The following is a 25,697-nucleotide window of genomic DNA, read 5'->3' on the forward strand; positions in this document are numbered from 1 at the left end:
CATAGAAGGAAGAGAGGGGGCCAGGAGGTCTGTAAATAATTAAGACGGAGATCGCGTGAGGAAAGGTGAAAGATTTGTAAAGAAATTCAAAGGAAGAGAAGGTAGGGAGGGTGAGGGTAGGGGTTGAGGAAAGACATTTAGGGTGAAAAATGAGGCCGACGCCGCCTCCGCGACCAGAGGGGCGTGAGACATGGAGAAGGAGGAGGAGGAGGTGGAGAGAGACGCAGACACTGTTGAATTGAAGAGGGGGATCCAAGTCTCGGTGATGCAGAGGAAGTGAAGATTGAGTCGGAAGAACAGGTCAAGGGTCGCAGTGGCTTTATTGCAGATGGAACGGGCATTCCAGTGGGCAATGTTGATGATGCTTGAGGGGCTAGCAGTGGGGAGATGGATAAGATTGGGGCAAGGAGGGATAGTGCGGGGAGGGAAGGGTAGGCAGGGGGGAGTTGTGAGGAGGGGGTGGACATTAGGATGAGGGGAAGGTAGAGGAGGAGGAGGAGGGAGAGGGGGAGGGAGAAGGATGGAAGACGATGAAGGGAGAGACAGATGGGGTGCATGGCAGGAAGGGGAAGAAGTAAGTGCTGGTGGATGTGGGAGAAGTGAGGACAGCAGGGGCCAGGAATAGGGGATGCAGCAGAAAGTGATCAAGCGGGAATTGGAGAGGTCATCAGAGCGGCAGAGCGTCCAGTGTAGAGGGCGGCAGAGCATCCAGGGCAAAGGGGTGGGTAGCAGAGGCTAGGAGGAGTCCCAAGGGGTAGGGGTAAGAACGGCAACAGCAGGGGCCTAGAGTACGGGTTGCGGCAGGGTGCGATCAAGCCAGGGCAGCTGGAGAGATCAGCAGGGCAGCAGAGCATCCAGGGCAGTGAGCAGCAGAGCGTCCTTACGAAGAGAGGACAGTGGGAATGCCAGTAGGGGGCAGTAAGGCAAAGGCGTGCAGCCCTGTTGGCGGGCTCTTTGTTGTAGGGTTACGGGCTAGGGTTGCGTGCTGGTTCTTGGCAATATTCAGGTCAGGCTAGCCAAATGCTATGGTATGCTTGAGGTCAGGATTTGGCTTGAGAGAGGGCCCAGGGTTGGCGCGTCTTAGTGAGCTTCCCTCTCCGGGTTTATCAATGCGCCAGGAGTTTGCTGATCGAGGGTGGAGTTTGAGTGAACTGGGTAGTCTTGATGCCAAAGTGGCGGCTCCTCCAGCCCTTGCTCCAGTCAGGATGGTTCCTCTCCCCTGGGCAAGTGGTGAGGTGCAATGGGGTACGGTTCGCTGCGCCTTCTGTCGGGCCTCGGTGAAAGCCAGGATCGATTTATGCGCAGGTTGGAGGGCAGAGACGGGTCCTCATACAAGTACCTGAACTATGATGTGTGTGCGCCGAGAAGGCCAGAGCAGAGGTCGTTAGCAGCGGGGGGTGGGGTGGCCCCGGTGGTGTTATTATGGGTAGGGCATCCACTCTGTAGTCCGTCCAGGTCAGTGAAAGCTGCTGGGGGAATAGTAATCCGCAGGCCCCCGCACAGTGTCCCCGGCTGTAGCAGGGTGCTCCACGTGGGCTGAGCCAGGCAGCCTGAGACGCGTGGACTATGGGGGTAGCAACAAAATTTAGGTGAGATCTGCCAGGTGGGGGCCTATGTATCCGCAGGTGGACCAAGCTATATGAGCCAGTGGCCCAACAGCCCAGCCCCCTGCGCCTTCAGTAGATGGGAAGGGGGAGCTGGAGCGCAGACAGCTGAATTTGCTCACCTGCCGCTGCTAGTGTCCTCCGCCAGCCGGTGTTCCAGCCCTAACGCTCCTCAGCTGTCAGTTCACGTGAGTTGCAGGTGTCGGGCTGGGGCTCACCTGCCCTACGCGCACAGTAGCATTGTGTGCTGTTGGGGGATGGGTGGTGTCCTGTTCTTCGGGTCAGCTCAGTAACCAAGAGGGGACTGCATCCGTAGTTGGGAGGTGCGCCTCAGGTACAGTCTCCGACGCAGAACGCTGTGTCTACCCCGGGGCCCCCGCACCGCAGGCGGCCACAGGAGGTATCCGGCTCTGAGTGTGTGGCGGCTGCGGTGCGCCGGTCGTGCTGTGAGGTGCGGGGCTGTCCTGATCAGCAGTGATGCCCTCAGGCCGTGCCGGCTGGGTCGAACGCTCCTCTATCGCGCTCCTCGCCAGCTGCTCAGGGGCTCCGGGAGGGGCCGCGCACCGATTCTCGCAGGGCCTGTTATTTCAGCCCGCCATTTCCAAACAGTCAGTGGGGGGAGGGGCAGCTACCGGAGATTTCAGCTTTCCCCGCTCCAATTTTCTCAAACCCAGCTTATCTTATTATCTGAGGATTCCGAGCAATTTCACTGTTGTTGCCGTCAAGTTAGAAGGTCAGGATATGCTCTTGTTCATCACTGATGTCCTTTTGGACATCAGTGATGAACAAGAGCATATCCTGACCTTCTAACTTGTGAAAGTTCATCATCAGTGATGAATTTATGCACATTGTTTGGTGAAGTAAGAAATGGGTTATACTATAAAAATGCAAGCCTAATCTTAATATTCACCAGTCTACATCAGCACATAAATAAATGTCCATACTCAAGCACTGTTACCCTCATGCACTGAGAACTGTTCCAAAGTGCCAGCAGATAATTGGTCCCCTTTATTTAGAAAAATGACATGGGGGTGCTGTTGTGTACTGAAATGGGCTTTAAATGGCCAGGGCTACGCAGGGCCAAATCCCAGCAGTCTCTCAGATGAGCTCCCGAGCTGGGGCCCTGCCGGGGCTCACCCCGACTAGCCTCAGGCACCCGATGCCTTTGCTTTTTTCTAATCTGAAATGCTGACACCCGAAGTCAGCCATGTAACCGAGCAGCGCTTCGGCTAAAACTGCTGCATAATGTCTCTTTAGTCAGAAACAGGAGGAGGGCTGGGTTTGCCAGCCTTTCCTTTTGTTTCTGAGTAAAGAGACATCATGCAGTAGGCAGCCCATTGCATTCAAGGAACCATATGGGAGCTATACTACACCACAATAGCAGAAGGCATGCTAATCTGGTGGGTGGCATCCCAAAACCGTCCTTGCCGTAATGGCGTATAATAAAGAAATTACAGCGAGGACCGAATGGCATACACAAAGACAGACGGCAGTCAGTCTAGCACTCAAGCCTGTTGCCCAGGCCTGCACAAAGGATCAAAGGCAGAGGATGGTACCCCAGCCCCATCTGATAAGTGTGAGAAACCTGAAGGTGTTCTCACCTCCACTCCCCGGCGATCTTTTGCTCAGGTGGCCAGGGAAGGGCCTTCACTTTTGGATTCCGACCCAGAGGGTGGACAAGCGAGGGAGGATCACCCAAGTGGATGGTCCTTGGAGATTGGGGAGAGGGTGCCTGAGGGCGAGACGTGGTATCCCCCCTTTTCCATCACTGACTTACCCTGCTCTCCCTCAGCCTTTATAGGATATTGCCATTCATATCCTGCCCTACCCTGTGAATTTACATCAAGTACTGGGACGAGGAAGACGCCTCAAAGAGTAATGCAGAACTCCCTTAGGAAACACCAGCATAGTACTAACATGAAGTAGAGGGCTAAAGAGGAATACCATTACTCAAACCAAACATGTCCCATTACTAGGTTCAGGCAAAGTCAGGCAATTGAGTCTGATACCTCGCAACTGCAACCTATTATTTGAATGGCAGCTGTATAAAAGGAGAAACCCCCCAAGAGCAAAGAGAAGTTGTTGGGAGAGGAGCAGAAAGGAAGCCAAGCCGAGATGTCATGGAGCAGAAGAAACCAGAACGCCAAGACGCTGTGGTGAAGCAGAGAGCAGTTGTCTGCGGAAGCGTGGCGAGAGAATGGAGTCTCTGAAGAGCCAATAGCAGTAGTGAGAGGAGGCCATGCAGGCCGGCGGTCCGTTACTGGTGGCTTGAGAGCGCTCGTCCCCCTGGGTGGAAAAGTGACACAGGAGTGCCTAAGAGCAGAAACCGTGGGAGGGAAGAAGCGACAAGATCCCACAGAGCGACCATTGAGTTTCATGTAATAAGAAACCTGGTGCGCAAGTGAATGCAAGTCACTGGATACAGTGTAACAGAGTGGTTGCGTGCAGTTGACACATTATCGAAAGTCTCAGAACGAAGGCGAGAAGCCTTAACAAGAGGACAATCAAGTGTAGAAGTGAATGGATACAGTGTAGAGGAGTGGTCGCGTGCAGTCGTCACATTGGTGAAAGTCTCAGAATGAAGGCAAGTTGAGTATAGAAGTGAACAATGACCTGAACGCTAAAATGTGTAAAACATTGTATCAGAGTGACCGCGTACAAGGAAAGACATGTGTTGGAAGGACTCTGAACAATGGCCAAACCCTTGCAAGTATCAAGGATGAATAATGTGCAACAACAAAGTTTGAACAAAATGAAGTGTGAGAAAAACAAAGTGTGAGCAAAGCTTGAGCAAGACACAATGAAGAGAGCTTGGGAAGCTAATGGCATATGGTTGCGCGACCTGTTATGGGTGGACCGTGCGTTATATCAACTGCGTCTAGACCAGAGGGCCCCAACTAACAATGAAATTAATCAAGGAGACCAAGAAATCTGCTGTTAAATATTGTGAACTATTAAAGGTGCTTTGGGAAAGGGAATTCAGAGATCCTGTCAAGTATAGTGAAACTGTTGAATAGCGTGACAAGAGACTTTGAAGGTTGGGAAGGAGAACCCAGTGCCCTGTTGAATACCGGAGAACAGTTGTTGAACATGTGAATTAAAGTACTTAAAGCTTGGGGAAGGGAACCCTGAGAAACCTTCTGAACATTGTTAACCAGAAGGCATTTAGAGCTCGGGGAAAGGAGCCCTGTGCAACCTTTGTGAAACTAGGCGGCTTTGTCCCTGGGGAAGCGAACCCTAAGGAGCTCATTAACCTTTATGGATCTGAGTGCTTTAAAGCATAGGGAAGGGAGCCCTGAGAAACCTTGGTGAACTTTGTGAACTAATATGTTTTGAATTCGGAGAGAATATGTTGACCTTTATGAATCAGAGTGCTTTAAAGCTTGGGGAACGGAACCCTGAAAACTCTTGATGAACTTTGTGAACTAACATGCTTTGAACTTGAAGAAGGGAGCCAAAGAACTCCAGCATAACTCTGTTTTTGCATTTTACGTTTTATCACTATTTTTGTTGAGTAAGAAAATCCCTACAGTGTGTTTAGTTAGATGGATAGTGCAAGCATAGGTTTTGACACAGCTTTTTTGTTTTGGACTTACATTTACTTTGACTTTCATTAGTTGCATCAGTTGAGGGAAATCCCAAATTTGAGATAGGAAAAGCTAGGCCTTACACCATCCTGACCCCAAATAAAAAAGCTTACTATTTAAAACATAAACATTGTTGTCTGTGTCATCTCTTGATACCAAGCCTGTCTCCAGAACGAAGACTGTGAAAAGTTGACGGACACAAACGAGCTGTGGGCAAGGTTACCTGTGACGCAGGGGAATTTGGAGCAGCTTAGATACCAACAGCCATTGCCAAACAATCACTCAGGGCACCACAGGGTGGCGCAGAGAGCGGTTGCCAACACAAAGTCAATTTGACAAAAAAGCCGGTGGAAGACGCATAAACTGACCCAGCAAGCAGTACACATTATGAACACGTTTGAGGCTAATCCTCTGTACACTTGAGAACCGCTGGAAGAGACCCACCTGATCTAATTAAAATAAAGGAAAATCCCACTACGCACCAGCGCCCTCGCGAACACGGACACAGTAGCTTGTCTTGGGGAATGTGCCCCAGCTCTTACTGCCCAAGATCTACCCACAGCCTGGCCACAGATCAGGGGTAATTCACTCAGACCCCCAATTTATATTGTCAATGGATCACAAAGAGTCCAGTTAAAGGGATCACCCACCGACGATACACCTCAAGCACCGGAATGTTTAGACCCCAGATAGCACATGGGATGCTGAAACGGCCAAGAAGAAAATGGAAAATCCCTAGACAACATCTATCTGAGGACAATATACCTGTGATCTAACAGGGACTGGAAGAGACCCCACACCTAAAGACATGTTCCCACATCTAAAGTCAGTGACACAGGGAATCTTTCAATAGAAAATGAGGTTCTAGATCTCTGAAGCTACCTCAGGACTATACACCCCAGGCTTAAAGAAGCCGAAGAGCGCATGTCTTCTTTAGAAGAACATCTTTTTTCATACATTGTAGGAGACCCACATGTTCTCAGGTAATTGGCCATGCTCACTGAGAGATTAGATGATCAAGAATCTAGAGACAAGTGTAATGTGACCATACATGGAATTCCAGCGAGTTCAAAGGGACAGAAGTGAAGTCTTTCATATTGTAGCTGCTGTCCACGTCTCTACAGATAACCATCCCTGATCAAACAGAAATAGATAGGGTGCACTCCGCTCTATGACCACGTCCAGAGCCCAGGAAAAAAACACCATGACTCATAATAGACAGGTTCCAGAAATTCATAGTGTAAGAAAAAATCGTGCACCTGGCCAGGGACAAATCAAATCTAAGATGGGAGGAACACCAGATTGACTTCTTCCAAGACCTTGCCCCAGGAATCTTGGAGAAAAAAAAGAACATTCAGGGAGGTCAAACAGGAACTTATGACCAGAAGACTCAATATGAATGGGACTTTGTTCCGATAGCCCTTAAATTTAAATTGATAAGAAACAGACTGTTGCCAAGACTCCATCCAAAGTTCGCAAATATCTGCAGGAACATATATCCAAAGCAAGCCCCACTCAGGATAATAGCACAACCTGACATGGCGAAGCAAATCCTGGAGAGGTTTTCAAAAATCAAACACAATATTTGGCCAGTCTAGCAGAGAGACTCATCATCGCAAGATAGACTTGATTACTTCACATAAATCACCAAATATTGAAGAGCTCGTACAATGATTTCGAAGAAAGTCAATGGCCTGGGTAATAATCATACTATCATTGAATTTTAATGGGGTGAATCACCGGATCAAAACAACTAAAATATTCTCATGGTTGAGGAAACCTAGATCTGATATTATACTCCTCCACAAGATGCTCCTCAATGAGAAATTATAAAGACTCCAAGGAGATGTGAGAAAAATGGTGCAGCCAAGCCTTCTTTAGCCTAGCCATAAACGCTTCAGGGATTACAGAGGCTAGTCTATCAATCCAAATAAACTCTTTTTGTTCAAGTACACGTTATCCATTGGAATGTGGTGGTTCTATGTCTATCTCTTCCAGAATCTTGAAAGGTGTGTCGGTTATTTGATGTTGTTGATCAGAAAAGTATCTTACCACCGAAGATTTCAGGTTTTTGATTCTTACATTAGAATGATGCTCAATACACCTTCATTTGCTACTGCTATGCCATCTCAACCTTTAGTGAAGCCTCAAGAATAATTATTCAGTCACCTAAAGAAACAGGGGCACTAGGTATGAGGTTCCTAGAGACGAAATGTGCCATGTCAACTCACCACAAATTGCCTCCAGAGACTAACAAAAGATGCACCTTTTTTTGTGTGCTTCCACGTAAATTTTCCCTTTCTGAAGTAAAAGATGAGCCTGTCTTGTACAACTGCTGGCCACTTGGAAAGAACATCCTTGCCAGGATGATGCAAACCATCAGCAAAAAGGCAAATTTCACTACTATCTATTCCAAGCACTCATTGCGTGTGAAAACAGTCCGAATTATGTCCAACGATGGGCTGGAAAGTGTAAGGAAGGCATGGTATCAACAGTAAGACAGACACAACTGACCACAGTTCAAGGGTGTATATTGAACTTTCACAAGGGTGTGATGAATGCCTCTCTAAATCTACAGATGGGAGCAAGCTACAACCATCAAATAATAATAATAATGCAGTCTTAGTGAAGTCTTGTCAAAATAAACGGTCCTATACTAAAAAACTATTGCCAATCCTTACTGCTAATTTACAAATAGTGTGGGTAATGTTCATGAAAAAGAAACAATGGTTCACAAAATGATATGTCAGGAAGTTCGGGCCGTTGGCCTCCCTTTCCCACGTTTTCAACACGGGCTAAGGCAGTTCACTCGACCCAAGAACACACTCTGGCTTCTCTGACACAAGGATACAGTTCTATTTTAAGCAACAGGTCCTTCTGTGCCCAAGTTGCTTTTCTGATCAAAGTCTCATGATTCAGAGGACCTGATGTACAAAAAATAAGATACACAGTACTTTTCTTCTCACAGTGCCTCAACCTGGATCCCTGTTATTTTACGATTGTTACTGCGGATCTCCCACTTCTGGGCTCATATGCCTGTTATTACAAAGTTCAAAGAATATTTGTTTTCTCGGGTGACTCACGGTTCAATTCGTATTTCACCTTGATTTATCAAAGACTTTCGAATGTGCACAGGATTTGGCTTCACCCATTGTGGGACCACTTCAATACAAAACCTCTGTTTCACAATACAGTTGTTATTCAGTTATATACCTAACAGAGAGCACCCACGTGGCGCCGGACCACTCTGTAAACAATATTTCACTTGGCCTCCCAAAGCTAATAAGAAATAAAGAACCGCTCCATGACGGCGCAGTGGACATACATGAACAGGCCCCCTCAAGATCCCGGGCCCATAGGTGGTCTGTTGTGTGCAGCAGAGCACAGAAAGACCTCCAGTGTTGGAGCTGGGTATATGGAGGCCCGCAGCTTGTGGGTGCCTCTGTTTGCATGTCCCGGGCCGCCTGGCAGTGACATGTGAGGAGCTCCGAGTTTCAGAGGTTCACATTCAAACAAAAAGAGGGACAACTAGTTAAACAAAAAGAAGCGCTGCTTGTCGGCGCAAGGCAAAGAAAATGATAGCCCTCTAAAGATCCCAGGCCCAACTAGCAGTGAGTGCAAATGGAGAAGAAAAAAAAGTAAAGCTCTCCGTGCTGGCACAGTGCTCCATGATGCGGAAGTTGAGAAGAATAAAACAAAAGGAACACACCTTGTCGCGCTCCGGTGTGGGGCTGGCGCGTTTGAATATGAAGGGGGTGCTGGTTGAAATCTCCAGGTAGGAGAAACATTAGGTGCATTATAGAAAGTGTGTGGCTGCCCATGCCCACTACACTGTAGTGGGTCCCACGCCAGTGTGCACCTGCCATGCTGGCGCCATCCCTGGGCCAGGCAGTAGTGGCTGCCAAAGAAAATAAGTAATGAGCAGTGACTCCCAGCACTATGCCACGCTGGCAGCCCCTCCTGTGGGGATCCCAGAGCAAGGGTGGTGATCCTCTCACATGCCCGTAATAGGACTGGGAGACAAAGAGAAGGGACAATTCCTGCGGGACGCTCTGGGCAAAGAAAAGAAAGGTAGAACTCAACCGGCACATGCCCAGTGCAGAAGCACATGATGGTTGCAGCTCTGTGAAGTGCTTGTGCACCCTCCTGTGTCAACGGTGACCCGCCTGGAAAGGGGTGGGAAATGAGTGCCCTGTCACCCAGCCACTAGTGTTGCTGCCTGCCCCCTCTGGCCATGGACCGGGCTGATGTGGCCCCTGGGGGGCCCACAGATGCGACTTTGCCAGCCCCGAATCGTGAACTGGACTGTCCTAGACTGACCCTAATGTAAGGTGGGCTGGTGTCCTGCAGCCCTGCAAGTGCTCACAATGGACTCAGTAGCCATCCATGTAAATGCTGGGAGCCTGCAGACAACGGACATGCTTAAAGTGGCCCCAGGTAAAATCTCCTGCATATTGCGGGCATGGTCTATCTGGTACCGGTAGCTGAAAAAGGTGTCATTCAGTGGCTGTAGTGCTGCTCACCTCAGATTAATAAAGGGTCTCTTGATTGGTGGCGGGACTACCAACATGCCACCGGCCGTCCACCAACCCCTAATGTCACCTTCAACAGGTACAGAATGCTCAGTGTATGTTTCATGTTGATGGCAGCCAGAGTCTAACTGTCTGATTCTTTGTTCCCACAATGACTCCCAAATGGAGCTAGCATTACTGTTCATGACTTGTGGGTTTAGTGCAATGTCTGTTGTTGTTGGTTTTGTTTTTGTTATGGAAAAAGGAGGAGTGTGGTGTGGCACTCCTCCTGGGAGAATGGTCACTCCCTGGGCTGCTATTAAGTCTACTATGTCCTCCATGGCGACTAGTTTTGAGGTATCACTGGCAGCCTCCATTAAGCAAGGATTGGCTGAGATGGCGAGAGAGGAAGAGACTCTTAGAGTGAGGATTGATGACGTGCCCCTCCCCCTTCTCTGGTTAGAAAAATGGTGCAGGAAAGCTTCCATTTAGAGCTTGACCAGGAGTCTGTTTTTTCACAATTACAGTCCAGTACCCGCAGGACTGAGACATTCATTGGAGAGTCAGTTGCAATAGACTTGGTTTCACTATTCGGCCCCGTTGCAAAGACCACTGACAATTTCTGCCGAAGAGAGCCAGGGTGTTGGCTCTAAACCCGTTGTCAGAGGAGGACTAATGGGGGCTCCGCACTTCAGTCAATCTAATACTTCCCTTCATGTTATCCTGGGCATTGTCCCGATGATTACATTGACTGTGCATAGGTTACGGTTTACAGCTCAGGGTTCTGGATTATATGAGTGAACCCATGTTCAATCCGTTTGACCCATGCACCCAAATTCATCTGATTTCTTTGTCCTCCCAGGAGGTTTTCCCAGAACACTTTGCAGAAATGTGTGGAGAATAATTATAGGAAGAGGATGAATTGTGTTTGTAGGCAATGTTATTCTCTCTCCTCTCTCAGTGCCATGATGCCCTCGGGTGAACGAGCGCTTAATAAGTTAACTTAACATAACTTAACTTAACATGAAGGCAGTGTAAGTCTTGATTGAGATACAACATTCCCTGCTTACTGTGAATCTGAAACTATGGGCCTCATTACGACTCTGGCGGAAGACCATGGTGCTATTAGCACCATGGTCCATGCTGGTAAATTACCGACTCCGCCATGGAGAAAGGGGGAATTATCACCCCATTACAAGGTTGGCGGGCGGTAATTCCCCCTTCCTCCATGGCCCTTCCCCATTCCCATTTTTGCCCCATAGGGCTCAATGGGAATGGGGAAGGTGCTAAGTACGGTGCCGCAAATTGCAGCACCGTAATTAGCACCAAGGTCCCTTTGCGGGTCCCTACTTTAACGGCTGGTCTACACCAGCCGTTAAGGTCGGGTCCCGCAAAGGGACCTCGTAATTAGGCGCTAATAGGTTAACGGCGCTGCAGCCTTTTGCGGCGCTGTTAACCCATTAGCGCCTGGGTCGTAATGAGGCCCTATGTATTTTCTTTTCTCGCTATGGTAAGCATATAGTGAAGGGTGTTGATATGGTCTGGGTTACTTGCCAAGAACATTTATTGAATGTGGTTGGTCCCATGTTGAAAATGATGGACTTTGCTGAGGAGGGTAAGGTTACGGACAAACCTCTGGTCACTGATTAGGTCAGGTGCTGAAGAGTTTCTCTTGAAATGGTTCCTTTAAGTCCCTTATTATGAGTTTAGCAGTATTCTGGGGGTAAATCCACCAGAATACCGCCCAAACAGAATTACCAGACGGAGGTCCTGGTAGTGGATGGCTCTTCTTCTATTTCTGGCTTTGAGTCTTGGTTTTCTTCTTTTTGGCCTTCTTCACTTGGTGAGACTCCTGTTCCAGTGACAGCAGTTAAAAACTTGTGGGTCTGTTTATCTACATCCCTCTCCATGGGCTCGCAGGTAAGTACAGTTTGTAAATCCAGTCACTTTGCATTGAAAGTGCTTCATAGAGTTTTGCTGTTTTTGCCAAATCATCTTCACCCTGTAGTTGTTTCCTCTCTTGTAAACAGCTGTTTAGACTATTGTAATGCCCTGTATTTAGCTCAACCAAAAGTCCTTATTCATCGTCTACAGCTACTTCAGAACCTGGCTGCTTGGGTAGCAATGGCTACCTTGTAGGCTACCCTGTATGGCTCTCACTTCAGCCCGGTCCTGAGAGCACTTCACTGGTTGCCTTTAGAAGAGAGAATATCTTTTAAATCTGTCTGGCCTATTATAAGATTGGGGCTGTCTTTCTCCAAGACAGGTTTGCACCCTATGTTCCCAGTAGTGCTCTCCGATCTGGAAACGACTTCTTGGTTACGGTTCCTAAATTTCGTTTGAGTAGGGTTGGCGGCCGGGCCTTTTCTGTGGCGGCTGGCAAACTTTGGAATGCCCTCTGGGTTAGTTTGAGGCGTACTAGTGACAAAATTTTCATTTCCGTCGCCTTCATAAAACGATTCTATTTTAGCTCTGGCGGCTGTTGTCCTGTTATGTTGCATCCTCGCGCCAAGATGCCATTGGCGAACGTATATGCTACAAATATGCCTAACATAACATAACAGAACCGTCACCGCCACTTGGTCCGGCGGATTTACTGTGGTGGTAGGCGGAGTTTGGCCCCATTTTTGGGAGTCCACAGGACTGCATAGAGATTTCGGCAGAGTTATCACGCCGATTATGCCAATTTGTGAGTGGAAAGTTGGAGGATTTACCCCCAGCATGATGATGGGGGTAAATCCTCCACTCCATGCTCAAGTTCGGAATATGGTGAAGTGGTAAACGTGGCAGTAATTCCGTTACCGCCACTTTTTTACAGCTCTGCCATGTTCGTAATGAGGGCTTTTGTTTCCTCCTTTTTGCACATTGGACAGCGCTAAGTCATCTCTTAAATATCATATCTATTGCAGGCACGCGTTTCATCTAGTAATGGACGTAATAGGGGATGTTAGTCCGGCCAGGCCCAATTTTCCAGCTGAATAGACAATTCAGTTCTTCAGAATCAAAGAAATCAAAGTTCTTATACTCAAACCAGAACACGGCCCACATTTATTTCCCCACAGGGGACAAAACCAAAGAGGCGGAGGATACAGGCGAGGCGATTTATCACTTTGCCATGACTGTAATCTTTTTCATTCTCCTTTTCCAAACATTCCTGTAGGGCTTGGACACAGCATTTCCTTATTTTGGCACAGAACCTTTCACCATTGTTGGTTCACATGTATATAGTCGTCGGACATTTGGTAAATTTGGGTTTTATTATAAGTTAGGTGCCACCTAGTCAGAAAATTCGGTTCTTGGGGTTTTGTAGTGAATTGCGTTTCCTTCAACGGTCAGCTTCCACAGGGCAAGCAATAGCCATTGAATCAGAAGGGCGATCTCTACTGTGTTAATGGGCCAGCGAATAACTTAAAGATGGAAGCAGAGATTAAAGAATCAGCATCTGAAAAAAGGTCAGATTATGCAAACTGGGTGCATCTTTCTTCAGAAGTGCATGAAGAGTAAGAATGGTGGCTGCTGCAGGCAGCCTGGAATGGTAGGAAACTTTTCGGTTCTCATCCAGGTCTTCTACTGGAGTCCAAGGCCAACCTCCGTGGGTTGGGAATCACTGCGACAGAGTTTCCAATGATGGGAGGTGATCCAGGCAGGGCTCACAAGTGCATATCAACTGTTTAGAGATTCTTGCAGGGTCCTTTGCAGTTCAGAGCTCCACGAAAAGACAAGTTCCGATGTATGATCAGGTTTGGAACAGGCAACCGTTCCACTGACATGGTATCAACATGTAAGGCGGTACCAGATCTAGGAGACTGATGGACCTGGCACAAGCCTTGTAGGAGTTCTGCCTCACCAGACAGTTAAGGGTTCAGGCAGGATTAATTCTGGGTTCCATCAACAGCGTGGCAGACTTGTGCTCCCAGCATCGGAGGGATCAGGCACTAAGTATTTATCCCAACTAAGTATTTATTTTATTTTATTGTTCAAAACACTGACCTAGCGCGAGAGCAGTGCAGTGCTGTACAGAGTTTGGGTAACCAGCATTTGGCTGGCGTCCTTTAACAGTAGCGTAATACTCAGCTTTGGGATGTTAACATGATTTTGTGGTATTACCCAAATTGACCTTTTCAAATTGACCTTTTTTGACCTAATAATAGTGGTACTAAATGACTTTCAGCACAATCGACCGTTACCGTATCTTAGTTCTTTTATATATGTGTGGGGTGGGTTTGGGATAATAAATAATATAAGGGGATTCAGTGGTGGGTTGCAGTGTTTTTTGGATTGGGTGCAGGGTTGCGGGGGCTTTCCCCCACATATATGTCTTAATTGACCTAATACATTAGATTGTGATTACAACAATTTGTATAGATCCGATTGTGTCCTTTTGGAGAGATGGCCTAACAATGAACATCTCTCCTCAAGCTCAGCCAGCCACACTGGTCACCTTAAGAACGTCCTCTAAGATTATTGAATTTCCTACCTTTCTTAATGATCAAGTATCACGTGGGCTTCGCTGTTTAACGCAGTATCAGATACTGACAGATGATCTGAGAACCTCTGAGGGGGATTGCTTTCTTTCTTTCTGCAAACCTTGTTTCCTCTCCTACCTTAGCTGGATAGATGATGAATAAAGCAGGTGTTTCACTCGGGAGGCTACAGCTTCCAAAATCTTCTGGAGTGTGTGGGGCCGGTCTCAAAGAGATGCTCACATCGGCTGACTAGAGCTGGGTGAGCCCGAATCACAGCTGGGGCTCTGGCCTGACCCTCCTTTTGGGTCAGTGCCTGCCCACAGCATGAGCTGGGCATGAGCCCCACCGGCTGCCCACCCGATTCCCGTAAAGAAATTGTAAAAAAAGAACGGGGGAAAACACGCTCCTGTCCTATCCAAGCCCATCAGAGTGGCTGGGGCAGGCAGGAAGTCAGGTGGGCGGAACTAGAAGGCAGTTGGCCACTTACAGGAGCGAAGCTGCCTGACTCATTCCCAGCCACTCATTGATCGTTGGGACAGGAGAGGAGCACCTTTCAGGGTGGCTGGCATGGCATGAAATTTAAAAGTAAGTGAAGGGAGCACAAAGAAGTGGTAGGCAGTGCCTCTTTTTGCGTCTACCGTACTCGCTCCCCTTGTAAAACATTGGTGCTGTCCCTGCCCCCAGCCCTTTTGTAACGCTCCAGCTCTCTTTAGACCATTTTGTTGCTCCTGCCCCCGTTAGGCCTCTTCATTGCTCCTCAACCCCATTAGGCGCCTTTGTTACCCCAATCCGTTTTAGCCCCTTTTTCTGCCTCTAGCCCCGGTTGTTTACCCATTCCCCTTTTGCCCCTGCTCATGCCCCCAGAGACCCTTAGCCCTGGATTGTGCCCCCTTAGCCCTGGATTGTGCCCCCTTTAGCCCCTTTGTTCTTGGCCCATTTGTAGCCCCAACTCCTTTAGCCAATTGTGTTGCCCCCAGTGCCTTTGAGCCACCTTCCTTGCCCCACCCCCTGTTCTTGCCACAACATCCTTTAGCCCCTGTTGTTGCCTCCAGTCCTGTGTAGCCCCTTTTATTGGCCCAACCCGTTTTCTTACCTCAGCCCCTTTTCGGTAAAAAATTAAAAATCCAAAAAAGGTTGCAACAAAAACACCATGTTTAAAATAGTCGTGGTGAAAACGGCCTCGGCAAAAAAACAGTGGGCCTGATTCACTGAACGTTTTCCTGTGGCATTGCACCATTATAAAACACTTCCATGAATCAGGTCCAGTAACCGCTTCGTTATCTGTCCGTTGTACTCCTTGTGTGTATCCCCTTGTCTCCCACCTGTCTTCCCTGCTTCTCAAATATGCTCTGCTGTCCATCTGATGATATGTTTCCTTAGAGCCCTGAAATGTTGCCTTTTTTTGCAGGTAAACTTTACCATTTGCATATTATATTTTTGCCACCTCTTTGGAGTATTTAAGTGTTTTTCTCACTTACTTTTATTCATGCCAACAAGACTCCCCCCCTCAAAAGTAATCCATGGAAATGGCTTTAAAGTTTTACACATCTATTGAGTTCTGGGTTTTTAAAGAAATGTATCCTTACAGGGTGGCTGCAGGTTTTTTAACCAGAACTATCTAATTACACTGTGTGCTTCACCTGTTGCTTCATCTAGATTAATACTAAGAAGAGAAGGAAATAAACGTGCTCTTTCCGATCAATAGAATATTTTATTTCAGTTTGTGTTAAGATGTCTTCCAAAGATTTAACTCTTTTCTGGTTATACTGTGGCAATAAGACCCGAGGCGGCGAGCCAAAACTGCCCCAGGCATTAACGTGGGCGGTATTGGCCCGCTGCCGAGGGTTTATACCCATTAGTACCCCGGCGCGTTAGACCTGGGTACTAATGGCATTTTATTCTGTTTTGAAAAGCTGCCGCATTTAAAAAAAAATGGCTGTCGGGAAAGGGAAAACGTAGTCCATTTTCCCTTTCCATGGCGGCCATCGGGAACAGACGCGCTGGGAACAGAAGTGTTTCCAGCGTGTTCGCTCCAAGAAAAGAAGAAAAAAGAAGGTAAGTGGGGTTGGGAGGTTGGGGAGGGGCTAGTTTTCAGGGGAGGGGCTAGAGGGGAAAAAAACTTACCTGAGTCCCCGGCAGGGGTCGAAGGCAGCCTCCAGCCATGGGGAGGCTCGGAGCGGGATTGCCCTGTTTCGAGCCTCCTCAATGGCTAAGGGGCTGCCACGCCCCTCGCCGGGATCAGAGTACCCGGCACGCACAGCGTACACGGGAATAACGTGTGGTATGGCTCGGAAAAGAGCCAATCCACACGTTGTATTCCAGGAGCGCAGCGCGTGTCGGGTACTAATTGTTATTAGTGCATTCTCTTGAAATTGCCCTTGTTTTTCTGTACCATTAACATATCCTTTTCAATTGTTTTCTGTGATGTCCTCACATTCACATATACTTTTGTAATATGCTAAGTATTCTTTTGTCAGTTAGTTTCTTTTTTTGGAATATTCACTATCCTTTATTAGAATATCCTCAGTATTCTTTTGTCAATTAATATCCCTTTTGAGAATGTCCTCAACGTGTGTTTCACCAATAGGTGGTTCATCACGAGGAATTATAGTTGATAAATATTTCATTGACCAAAGTCTGATGGATGTGAATTACTCTTTGATTGCTTGTGAGTATTTGCACACATTGAATTAAATATTCCATATAGATTCATAGATCTCTTCGCAGGGGCGGCTCGTGCTTAATGGATGAGGGAGCATCAACCCACCAGCCCCTCACCCATTATAGAGGAGCCGAGGAGCCAGCCCAGTCTAAACACTGAGCGCTCCATCAGCTTTTTCTTTTAGCAGAGGAAGCGCTTCTGGGCTGGTTGAACAGGCATTGGGGGCGTTTTGCTTCACCAGCCTTCACCAGCTGGCTCATTGGAAATGCTGCCTGGGGAACTGCATGTCTGTATGTGCTAGGGGGCGCTCTTGCAACAAACTTCAGCTGGCTCCTGTTCGTGCCATGAGGGAGCTGGAGCGCTGATTTTGTGTGTGTGTGAGGCACTGTAGGGGCCAGGGGACACGCCTAATATTTTTTTACTGGACATCTATATGGCCATTAAAAAATACCATGCCTGTACCCCTGGGCCGGTAGGTGCTGTCATACATATATAATCACATTCATTGTGTACGTGTGAGGTCCTGGGGCCCAAGGGGCAGGCATGGCATTTTTGTTACTGAGTATGCCCAGTAAAGAATGCCAGCCCAATCCCCTGGAATTCCTAGTGCCTCTTATGCAATCTCATGCCTGACCCCTAAGCCCCCCTTCACCTGCATGCACACATAATTGTTTTTCTATGCATGTGAGGCACGGAGGGAACAGGGGGGAGGAATGCCATTTACTAATGTGCATCTATGCCCAATTAAAAATGCCATGGCTGTACCCCAGGTCCCCAGTGCCTCGCACACATCTGCCACCAGGTGCCCCCAGCGCCTCATACTCACACATAATCACATTAATAATGAATGTGTGTATGTCTGAGTGTGAGGCGCTGGCACACCAGGGAGCCACGCATGGCATTTTTACATTTTTTACTGGGCATGGATGATAAAGCAAGAATTATAAGGGTTATTATGTAGCTGGACTGGCATTTGTATGCAACCAGTTTAGCCATTTCATACTGTGGCATGACATTTTGTATTGGGCAGCTTTGATAAAAACAGGCATGATGAGTGCTATTATATAGCCAGACTGGTATTCATTATGCAACCAGTATAGCCATTTCTTACCCTGGCATGACATTTTTTATTGAGCATCTTTGATAAAGCAAGCATGATCAGTGGTATTATTCTTACTGTGGCATGACATTTATATTGGGAATCTTTGAGCAAGCATGATAAGTGTTATTACATGGCTGGACTGACATTTTGGTGCAGCCAGTCTATCCATTTCTTGCTATGGGATGACATTTTGCATTGGACATCGTTGATAAAGGAAGCAGAATAAGTGTTATTATGTAGTTAGAATGGCATGCATTTTTAATGCTATAGCCAACTGCAGTATGATCTTACGTGGGGATACTGCCATATATTGGCTATACACGCATAGACAGGTTTTCCTATAGTATCATTACTGCCATTATGTGCAAAGCAAACATGAGTGCGTTCTTATATGGGGATACTAGCATATTCTGGTGCAGCCAACATGGAAGTGTGTGGGCACAGCCAGTGTGAAAATAGTTTATATTGGCACATATTATAGGCAAAGCCATCATGAAAATGTGTCGGAGAAATTCTCCTGTGCACTGTTGGCGACTTGCATCTATTTGATTTGTTCATGAGTTACCGGCCAAAACCAATTCCAAACTGTATGACATTTTACCCAATTTTTCTAAAAGGTATGCTCTACAATGCACCATTTTAACCCATTATTTTAAAAATAAATCTCAGGGAGAGAACCCCGCCCCCTTTTAGTCCCCCTTGATTGGTTTGTGCTCACTTGCTACGCTCGGTCACTAGGGCATACCTGCAAGAAATATTTACGCCTTTCCACTTAAAAAATGCAATGAAATGCAGATGAATCGAAACGTCATCATAAAAAAGAGGACATAATCCAGGATTAGCCCTGAAGAAAAATGTTGAATGCCTAATTTAAATTCCTTGACTAAGTGGTGGCTTTTGCGTCTCCATCTTTTCTCAAAGGCACACGCATTGCCCCAGTCACCATAAATCTTTTAGGCAAGCAATATGAACATTTCTCACTTAGTCCTTTTTGAAAACTAGTTTGTCCTAAGAGGAAGCCCACAACTAACTGCTGACCCACTCCAAGGACTCAAATAGGATGTAGTAGGCCGTCACATCAAAGGTGTCCAAGTAGGTCACCGGCCCGAAAGGAGTTACGAAGAAGCTTTGCCATCTCAAGGTGACACGACACAGTGCAAAATCAGATAGGAGGCAAGCAGAAATAACATGAAATTCTGGGTGACATCAGTGCCTTCTCCAGGCTATGCAGTGAAGGCATACTACAGATGATGAGATCTCTCTCATAATCTAGCACCCATGTTAGGGCACTGGCATCAGGGCCTTCTCCAGGCGGTGTACTGTGCAGGGAAGCTTTCCACAGATGTTGAGAGCTCGCTTATGATCTAGAACCTAGTTCAGGCACTAGGAAATGGATGACATCAAAATCCTCTGCAGGCTTTGCAGGGAAGGCTTTCCACAGATATTGAGTGTTCTCCCGTAACCTAGCACCCATATCACGGCGTTGACATCAGAGCCTTCTCCAGGCTGTGTACTGTGCAGGGAAGGCTTTCTACAGATGTTGAGAGCTTGTTTATGAGCTAGATCCTAGTTCAGTGCACTATGAAATCGATGACAGAGTCTTTTCCAGGCTGTGCAGAGAAGGCTTTCCACAGATGCTAAGGGCTCTCCCATGATCTAACAGCTAATTTAGTACACTTTGAAATAACTACAGAGACTGTGTGTTTTTCACACAATAAATATAAACAAATTGCCCCTTCAGGACACAAGACCATGAAAATCCAATTCGTTAGAATAAATCAAAAGAAATAAGTAGAAAGGAGGCACAGAAAATTGTGTTCTCGAGGGAAGGGTTCAGGCAAGAGGAGGCGTTATGGGAGATCCCTCGAAAGGTAAGGTACGAAAAGGAAAGGAGACAGATTTGTCAAGATGTCATTAAACTCAACTTTGTGAACAATAAAGTATTGGAAAACACATTGGGCCTCGTGTTGAGTTTGGTGGTGCCGAGAAAAGTGGTGGTAATTCCATTACCTCCATTTTTTTTGGCAGTAACTGAATTACTGCCACTTTCACTGCACTACCAAATCCCGAGTCTGTAGATAAAGTGGAAGATTCACCGCCAGCTAAATTGGTGGAGTTCCACATGGTATTACTGTCACAGAAATTGCCCAAAAATCCATACAGAGTCTTACGGACTCCAAAAATTGGGATCTACACCATTTTACCACCACTCGTAAACCCGTTGTAATACCACGAGTGGTAGTAACAGTAAACGAGTTTGGCTGTAAAAATGCTGATTTACTAGCGATTTACCGACAAAGTCATAATGAGCATTGCGAGCATGGAGGTAGTGGTAAAAATATACATTTAGTGATTTGCCACCACTTTACTGTGCTACTATATTCAAACATTTGTTGGAACTTGGAGGAAAACCTCCCGCACATTGCTGGAGTTATTAAATTAAGGAATTATTGCTGGCAGATTTACCTCCGGCTGTAAAAACCTCAATGAAGCCCAATGAGACTCCATAATTAGGAATTACACTGCCTCCTTCCACTCGTAAAGGGGACCAAAATCTCTAAAAATGGGGCATTGCTAAAAAGACAGGAGCAAGTGAGCACCCACTTTCTAGGAAACCTGACGAAGACCACCAGATTCATTTTACATTGTCGATAATTTTTTAATTTATCAGAAGTACCTCGGCCCAGACCGGTACTGCTAAAACATACAGCATTTTCCTTGCTCAAACTCAAATGGGCTTTCTGAACCGGCTCGCATTAAGGAATGGGGAAAAAGCTGACCTCAGAGTCACTACTCACCGGGGGAAATCCTCGTCCTGCCATTCTTCTTTTACTTCCACGTCCACGTTCTCCATCCGCAGCGTGGCCTCCGTGGTCCCCATGATGTTCAATGGGCGGTGCTGGAAGGAGTTTAGGGTGCACACTTTTTCAAGGAGGACGGATGGCTTTTCCTGAAAGACAGAACATCTCAGAGGTTAGGTTCAACTACTGCAATAGTCACACATTACTAAATCTATCATTTCATCACTCGTGTTGCTTCACACCGTTTTAAGGTACGACAGAGTGATCATGGATATAGAAAAGGATTGAAGTCTATTAACAGTCCGGCGGAAGGCAGAGACAATAGACATTTCCACATCGCTGGCCCAGACCATGAAAGTTGCAACATGGTAGCCATGTGTAAGCTTCCCAAAAAGAGGTTCATGTGCCTGAAAACTTGAGACAAGAAATATGAGAACCATTCGAACAACCCTTGAATAACATGAATCTCGGAGCAAAAGAGATTTGGGGTAAATTGGGGTACAAAAGAAGAGGTTCAAATCACTTCACTGGTCCCGATAGCACAGTGGGTTAACAAACCTGCTGCAGACACCTATTGATCACAGGTTCAAATGCAGAGATACATGTGACCATGTGATCTAAATTGTGCACAGAGATATCTGCAACAGGACAGTTAGCCCAGTGAGATGTATTACCATACAGCTATAGGAAGAAAGGTTAAATTGACATAGCCCAAATCAAGATCACTTGTTGCCTTACTATTACCCTTTGGTAAAACAGTTCAGTGGATTCACAGACCTAATGCAGATATCTGTGTGCAACGTATAGATCACACGTTCAAATGAGGGCAAGATGGACTGAGCCTTTAATTCTTGTGAAGTCAATGAAATATACACCACTGAATTGGGAAATAAATCCTGTTCTTGCGATAATACAAAAACCCCGTTGAGATTTGTACTTAGAAACAGTGTTTATTGGTGCAATATTAGACGTTATTACCCAACTAGGTGGTGCCAGTGCCAATTTGTTAAGAAATACAATTCAGAAGATTGAGGTATGTCTCCAATAGGCTTTCCCACTACTACTACTACTCTATGCTGCAATCAGAGAAGATGTTAAGAACAAGAACTGCTCCAGGGTCCTAAGTGTTTAGTATCTGATTTAACATTGCACAGGTTGTGAAAACAAATTTAAGTACACAAATACCTCTTTTGCCAGGAAAAGCAGAGAAATTACACCATATTTGCTTATTATTCATATTGACACTAAAATACTCATCACTGTCCTAAGCTAGGAGGCTCCAACTAATTATAGCAAAGGGGGTATATCCAGATCAATGCAGAATTCTTCCAACCAGAAATATGGCAATTCATCTCCAGAGACTAAGGCCTCTATTGGAGAAATAGAAATATAAAGATGAGGCGTTGGGATTTGCAAGGTTTGATACCGATAAAGTGTAAGGTTCAGTGAGGTGGCCATTTCTATGTGAGGCACTAAAGAGGTTCAGGTTTGGGCTTGAAATCAGGACATTGATTAAACTGCTCTCTGCAAATCTGATTGACATAATTGCTTGGTGTTCTGGATGCTATTTATGAACATGGACATCACGGTTTTACATAACATATCGTGATCATATGTACAAAATTATATTTTGGGATTTTTTTAAATCTTTGAGACTTCTGATATCTAAGAACTCTTTAGAAATATGACCACAAGAAAGTTATTCGCTCCTTGATCTTGTTTTCAGACGATTTCTGTATATTTACTGTGCCACCGACCAGACTATCAAGGGCACCTTGATTACTTCAGGAATACGATTATTCATTTACAAATACTACTGACCAAATTGAAAGGTATGGTTTTCAGCAAGTAAAATACTATACAATTATTAATTCATTGGCTATCCCTGACTTGCATCCTGATTATTATATATATAAGAATATCTTTACTCTTACACAAGACTTGTTCTTGATCCTCGATTATCTTGGAATATTAAGTGTGCTATCTATCACACTGAAAACCTTGATGACTTCGGAGAGATCGGTAACTCCTGCCCAAATGTCCAAACATTAGACATTAATTTGAGAGGAACAGTTTCCACTCAGAAGATTACTGGACATTCAATTATACATCAGTTGTCCTTGATTTTTGATTATCTGTCTTAAATCTACAGTTATCCATTGATTGGGGAATACAAACAAGGGGCTCTTTGCCTCTAAATGTTTGGTAACCAGCCCAGCTGTACTCTGTACCACTAGATCACCAATTCCAGGTGAATGACTATACCAAAACATGTGAGGTCTAGTATCTACTGTTAATTGAGATATGGGATACATTGACATTATTGTATGTATTTTATTTAAATATAGATTTCTGATTTGAAGAAACTGAAACTCTGTACAACTAATGTTTTACTCCTGATGAAGGCTTTTTAGCCAAAACACATAGAGCTCAAAATATATATATATTTGTATTTACTGTAATTACATTTTATTTCTGATATACTTTATCTGTTATGTTGTGAACTATATTAATAAACAGATAAATATATTTGTCTAAATAATTGACTGAGGTCAGTTAGAAGGTGTGCAGGGGGAGCGAGGGTCCTTATGTTTAGGTCTCTATCTTCTTTTCATATAGTTGTCGATCTTGCGCCAGGGCCGTGGTAACTCCCCTCCACACCCAGAATTAGTATAACTTTCTATACACTTACATGAATTCACGTTATACACTTTCTGATAATCTATAAACAAAGGTGTGCACTCCTAGAGACACTTGTATATCTTGTTGTCTGAAAATCTGATAACAATGGTTGGACATCCAAAGTGTATTCATATGGCTGGTGGCCACAATGAGGTATGAGACAAGCGTGCCACTGTCACAAGTGGCTTCCAAATCTATATATACAAAATTCAAAAGTTATGTGTGGGTTTTTGATGTGAAATGTTGTTCCTTATACAATTCCACACCGTTTCACCAATCTTCACCTAATTTTGCATAATTACCTGTTAGGAACCTCCGGACATTATTGGCTACATGACATCTGGACACCCCATCCCTTTCCCTGGATTTCGGCAAAAGTCAAAATTTGTTTGTGGGTTTGTGGCGTAGCGAAGCATTGTTTCTTATACAATTCCACGCTACTTCACCAATCTGTACCTAATTTTGCATAGTTATCTGTTAGGACCCTCTGGACATTACTGGCTACATCTGGACACCCCATCCCTTTCCCCGGATTTCACCAAAAGTCAAAATTTGTTTTGTGGCTTGCTGAGGAAGTCGTAAACCATGTTCACCAGGAAGGGAAACAAAAAATATATGAGAGGCGAATGGATCTGAGAGGTGAAGGTAGCATTCCAGAAGTTTCCAAATGTTTGCTACATCAGGTGAAATTATTTTTTCAGTGGGTATTTGTGAGTTGAGCATGCTATCGTAGCCGTAAAGCATGTTCACCGGGAAGGGAAAAAAATGTGTTACTCAACCGGTCCCGACACGAGAAACAATAGGGACCTCGAAAACCACATTTCAAGGCCCTATGATGCATGATTTCTGAGATACTGGCACTGCAATGCACCGCAATCCAACTGCACCACGCCAGGGTGAGGTGGAACAGTGACTTACAGGATCATTCATTTTCAACAATTAATAAGAGTGTTATCATGTCTGTCTACAGAACCCGTTCGGAGAACGGGTACTTTTGCTAGTGCTAAATAACAATCGGGAGAGATGTAAGACAGACATACATTCTTAGATTACAGCATAACTAAAAGGTCCTTTAACACTCTCCTACAAATACACGATCCTCCATGCAACAGAGCGGTTTGGTGTTCCAGAGTGTGAATTAAAACACAATAAATCTTGATCCTCCCACCCTTTGTCTCTTGAACTTAGAGGTCTGCACTAGAAGTAGGGAAGATGAACGAAGGGAATGAATAGCATGTAGTTTATTGCAGGTAACCCTAAGGCATACACCATAAAATGGCAGATGCATGATACAAAGAGACTTGAATTTGACCCATGGCTAGGAAGGTTGCCAATGTAATGAGACAGAGGCAGTGGTAATTAAATCCCTTCACCATAGACTTATCAGTAGACTATGGTGTTCTGCAGATACTGCAGATGGAGCATCAGTTTGTGCATTATCAAGGTCAAAAAGGCTTGGACTTTCTGCGAATACTTTTTAAACCAGTTAATAGAAATAGTGTTTAGAGACCTGTGCGATTAGTGATGACAGCAATAAATCAACATTGATTACAGTTTATTTTCTTGCTCTAGATCAGTGATGAACATGGCCTCAGCTCTCGAGGCCAGATCACATGAGGTCATACATCTGCGGACACCCTTACAACATTGACCTCTGTCTGTGTGGCATTCAGTTTAGGTGCTTGCCTGGAGTCCTGGTGTCAACCTCTTACAGGGAGGAGGAGAGATTTGACATGAAAATATCAGTAGTTGGTGTTAAGCTTTCCAATAACTATAGCTCATCAACCCGGTCTAGCCAACCACAAACATTGAGATGTTCATATCAGCCCGCATATAATGGGTACTTTCGACCTGCCTTACTGCTACCCGACTAACACACCCTGCCCTCCTTTCTTACAGAACCATGTGCAGCAAGGCCAACATTATTGGCAGAAAAGCGCAATATAAGACCACTTTACATTACATTACATAATTATAATCGGAGATGACCAATTTCCACCAACGAAACAATGGCCATTAAATCCATTCAATATCTGGAGATTACTGAATGCCACATTGACAAAGAGATGTTTAACAGGAACATACTAGTAAAGTTAGAGAGCCATTAGAAGATAAGTAGATTTTTGTAATTGTTTCCCTTCAATGTTAATGGATCAATTAGTGATTAGTAAAATAATCAAATTTACAGGTGTTTATATATTTGTCTCAGGCTATGCTTATGTAGCTCCCACACATTACTTTAAGTACATAAAAAGTACACTGATCATTTTAATATGGACCAA

General features: G+C 45.5%; 1 protein-coding gene across 2 annotated transcripts in view; it reads right to left on the bottom strand.

The window, feature by feature from the left end:
- ATCAY (ATCAY kinesin light chain interacting caytaxin) overlaps positions 1-25,697 on the bottom strand; it is a 458,353-nt gene that overhangs the window by 371,038 nt on the left and 61,618 nt on the right. For both annotated transcript variants that reach the window (XM_069649408.1, XM_069649407.1), the window contains exon 2: positions 20,731-20,882. In XM_069649408.1, the coding sequence (XP_069505509.1) occupies positions 20,731-20,813 (83 nt within the window). In that variant the 5' untranslated portion in view covers positions 20,814-20,882. The remainder of the gene's footprint in view (positions 1-20,730; positions 20,883-25,697) is intronic.

Source organism: Ambystoma mexicanum, chromosome 1p, assembly GCF_040938575.1.
Source record: "Ambystoma mexicanum isolate Mex_15411 chromosome 1p, UKY_AmexF1_1, whole genome shotgun sequence".
NCBI classification, from domain to species: Eukaryota; Metazoa; Chordata; class Amphibia; order Caudata; family Ambystomatidae; genus Ambystoma; species Ambystoma mexicanum.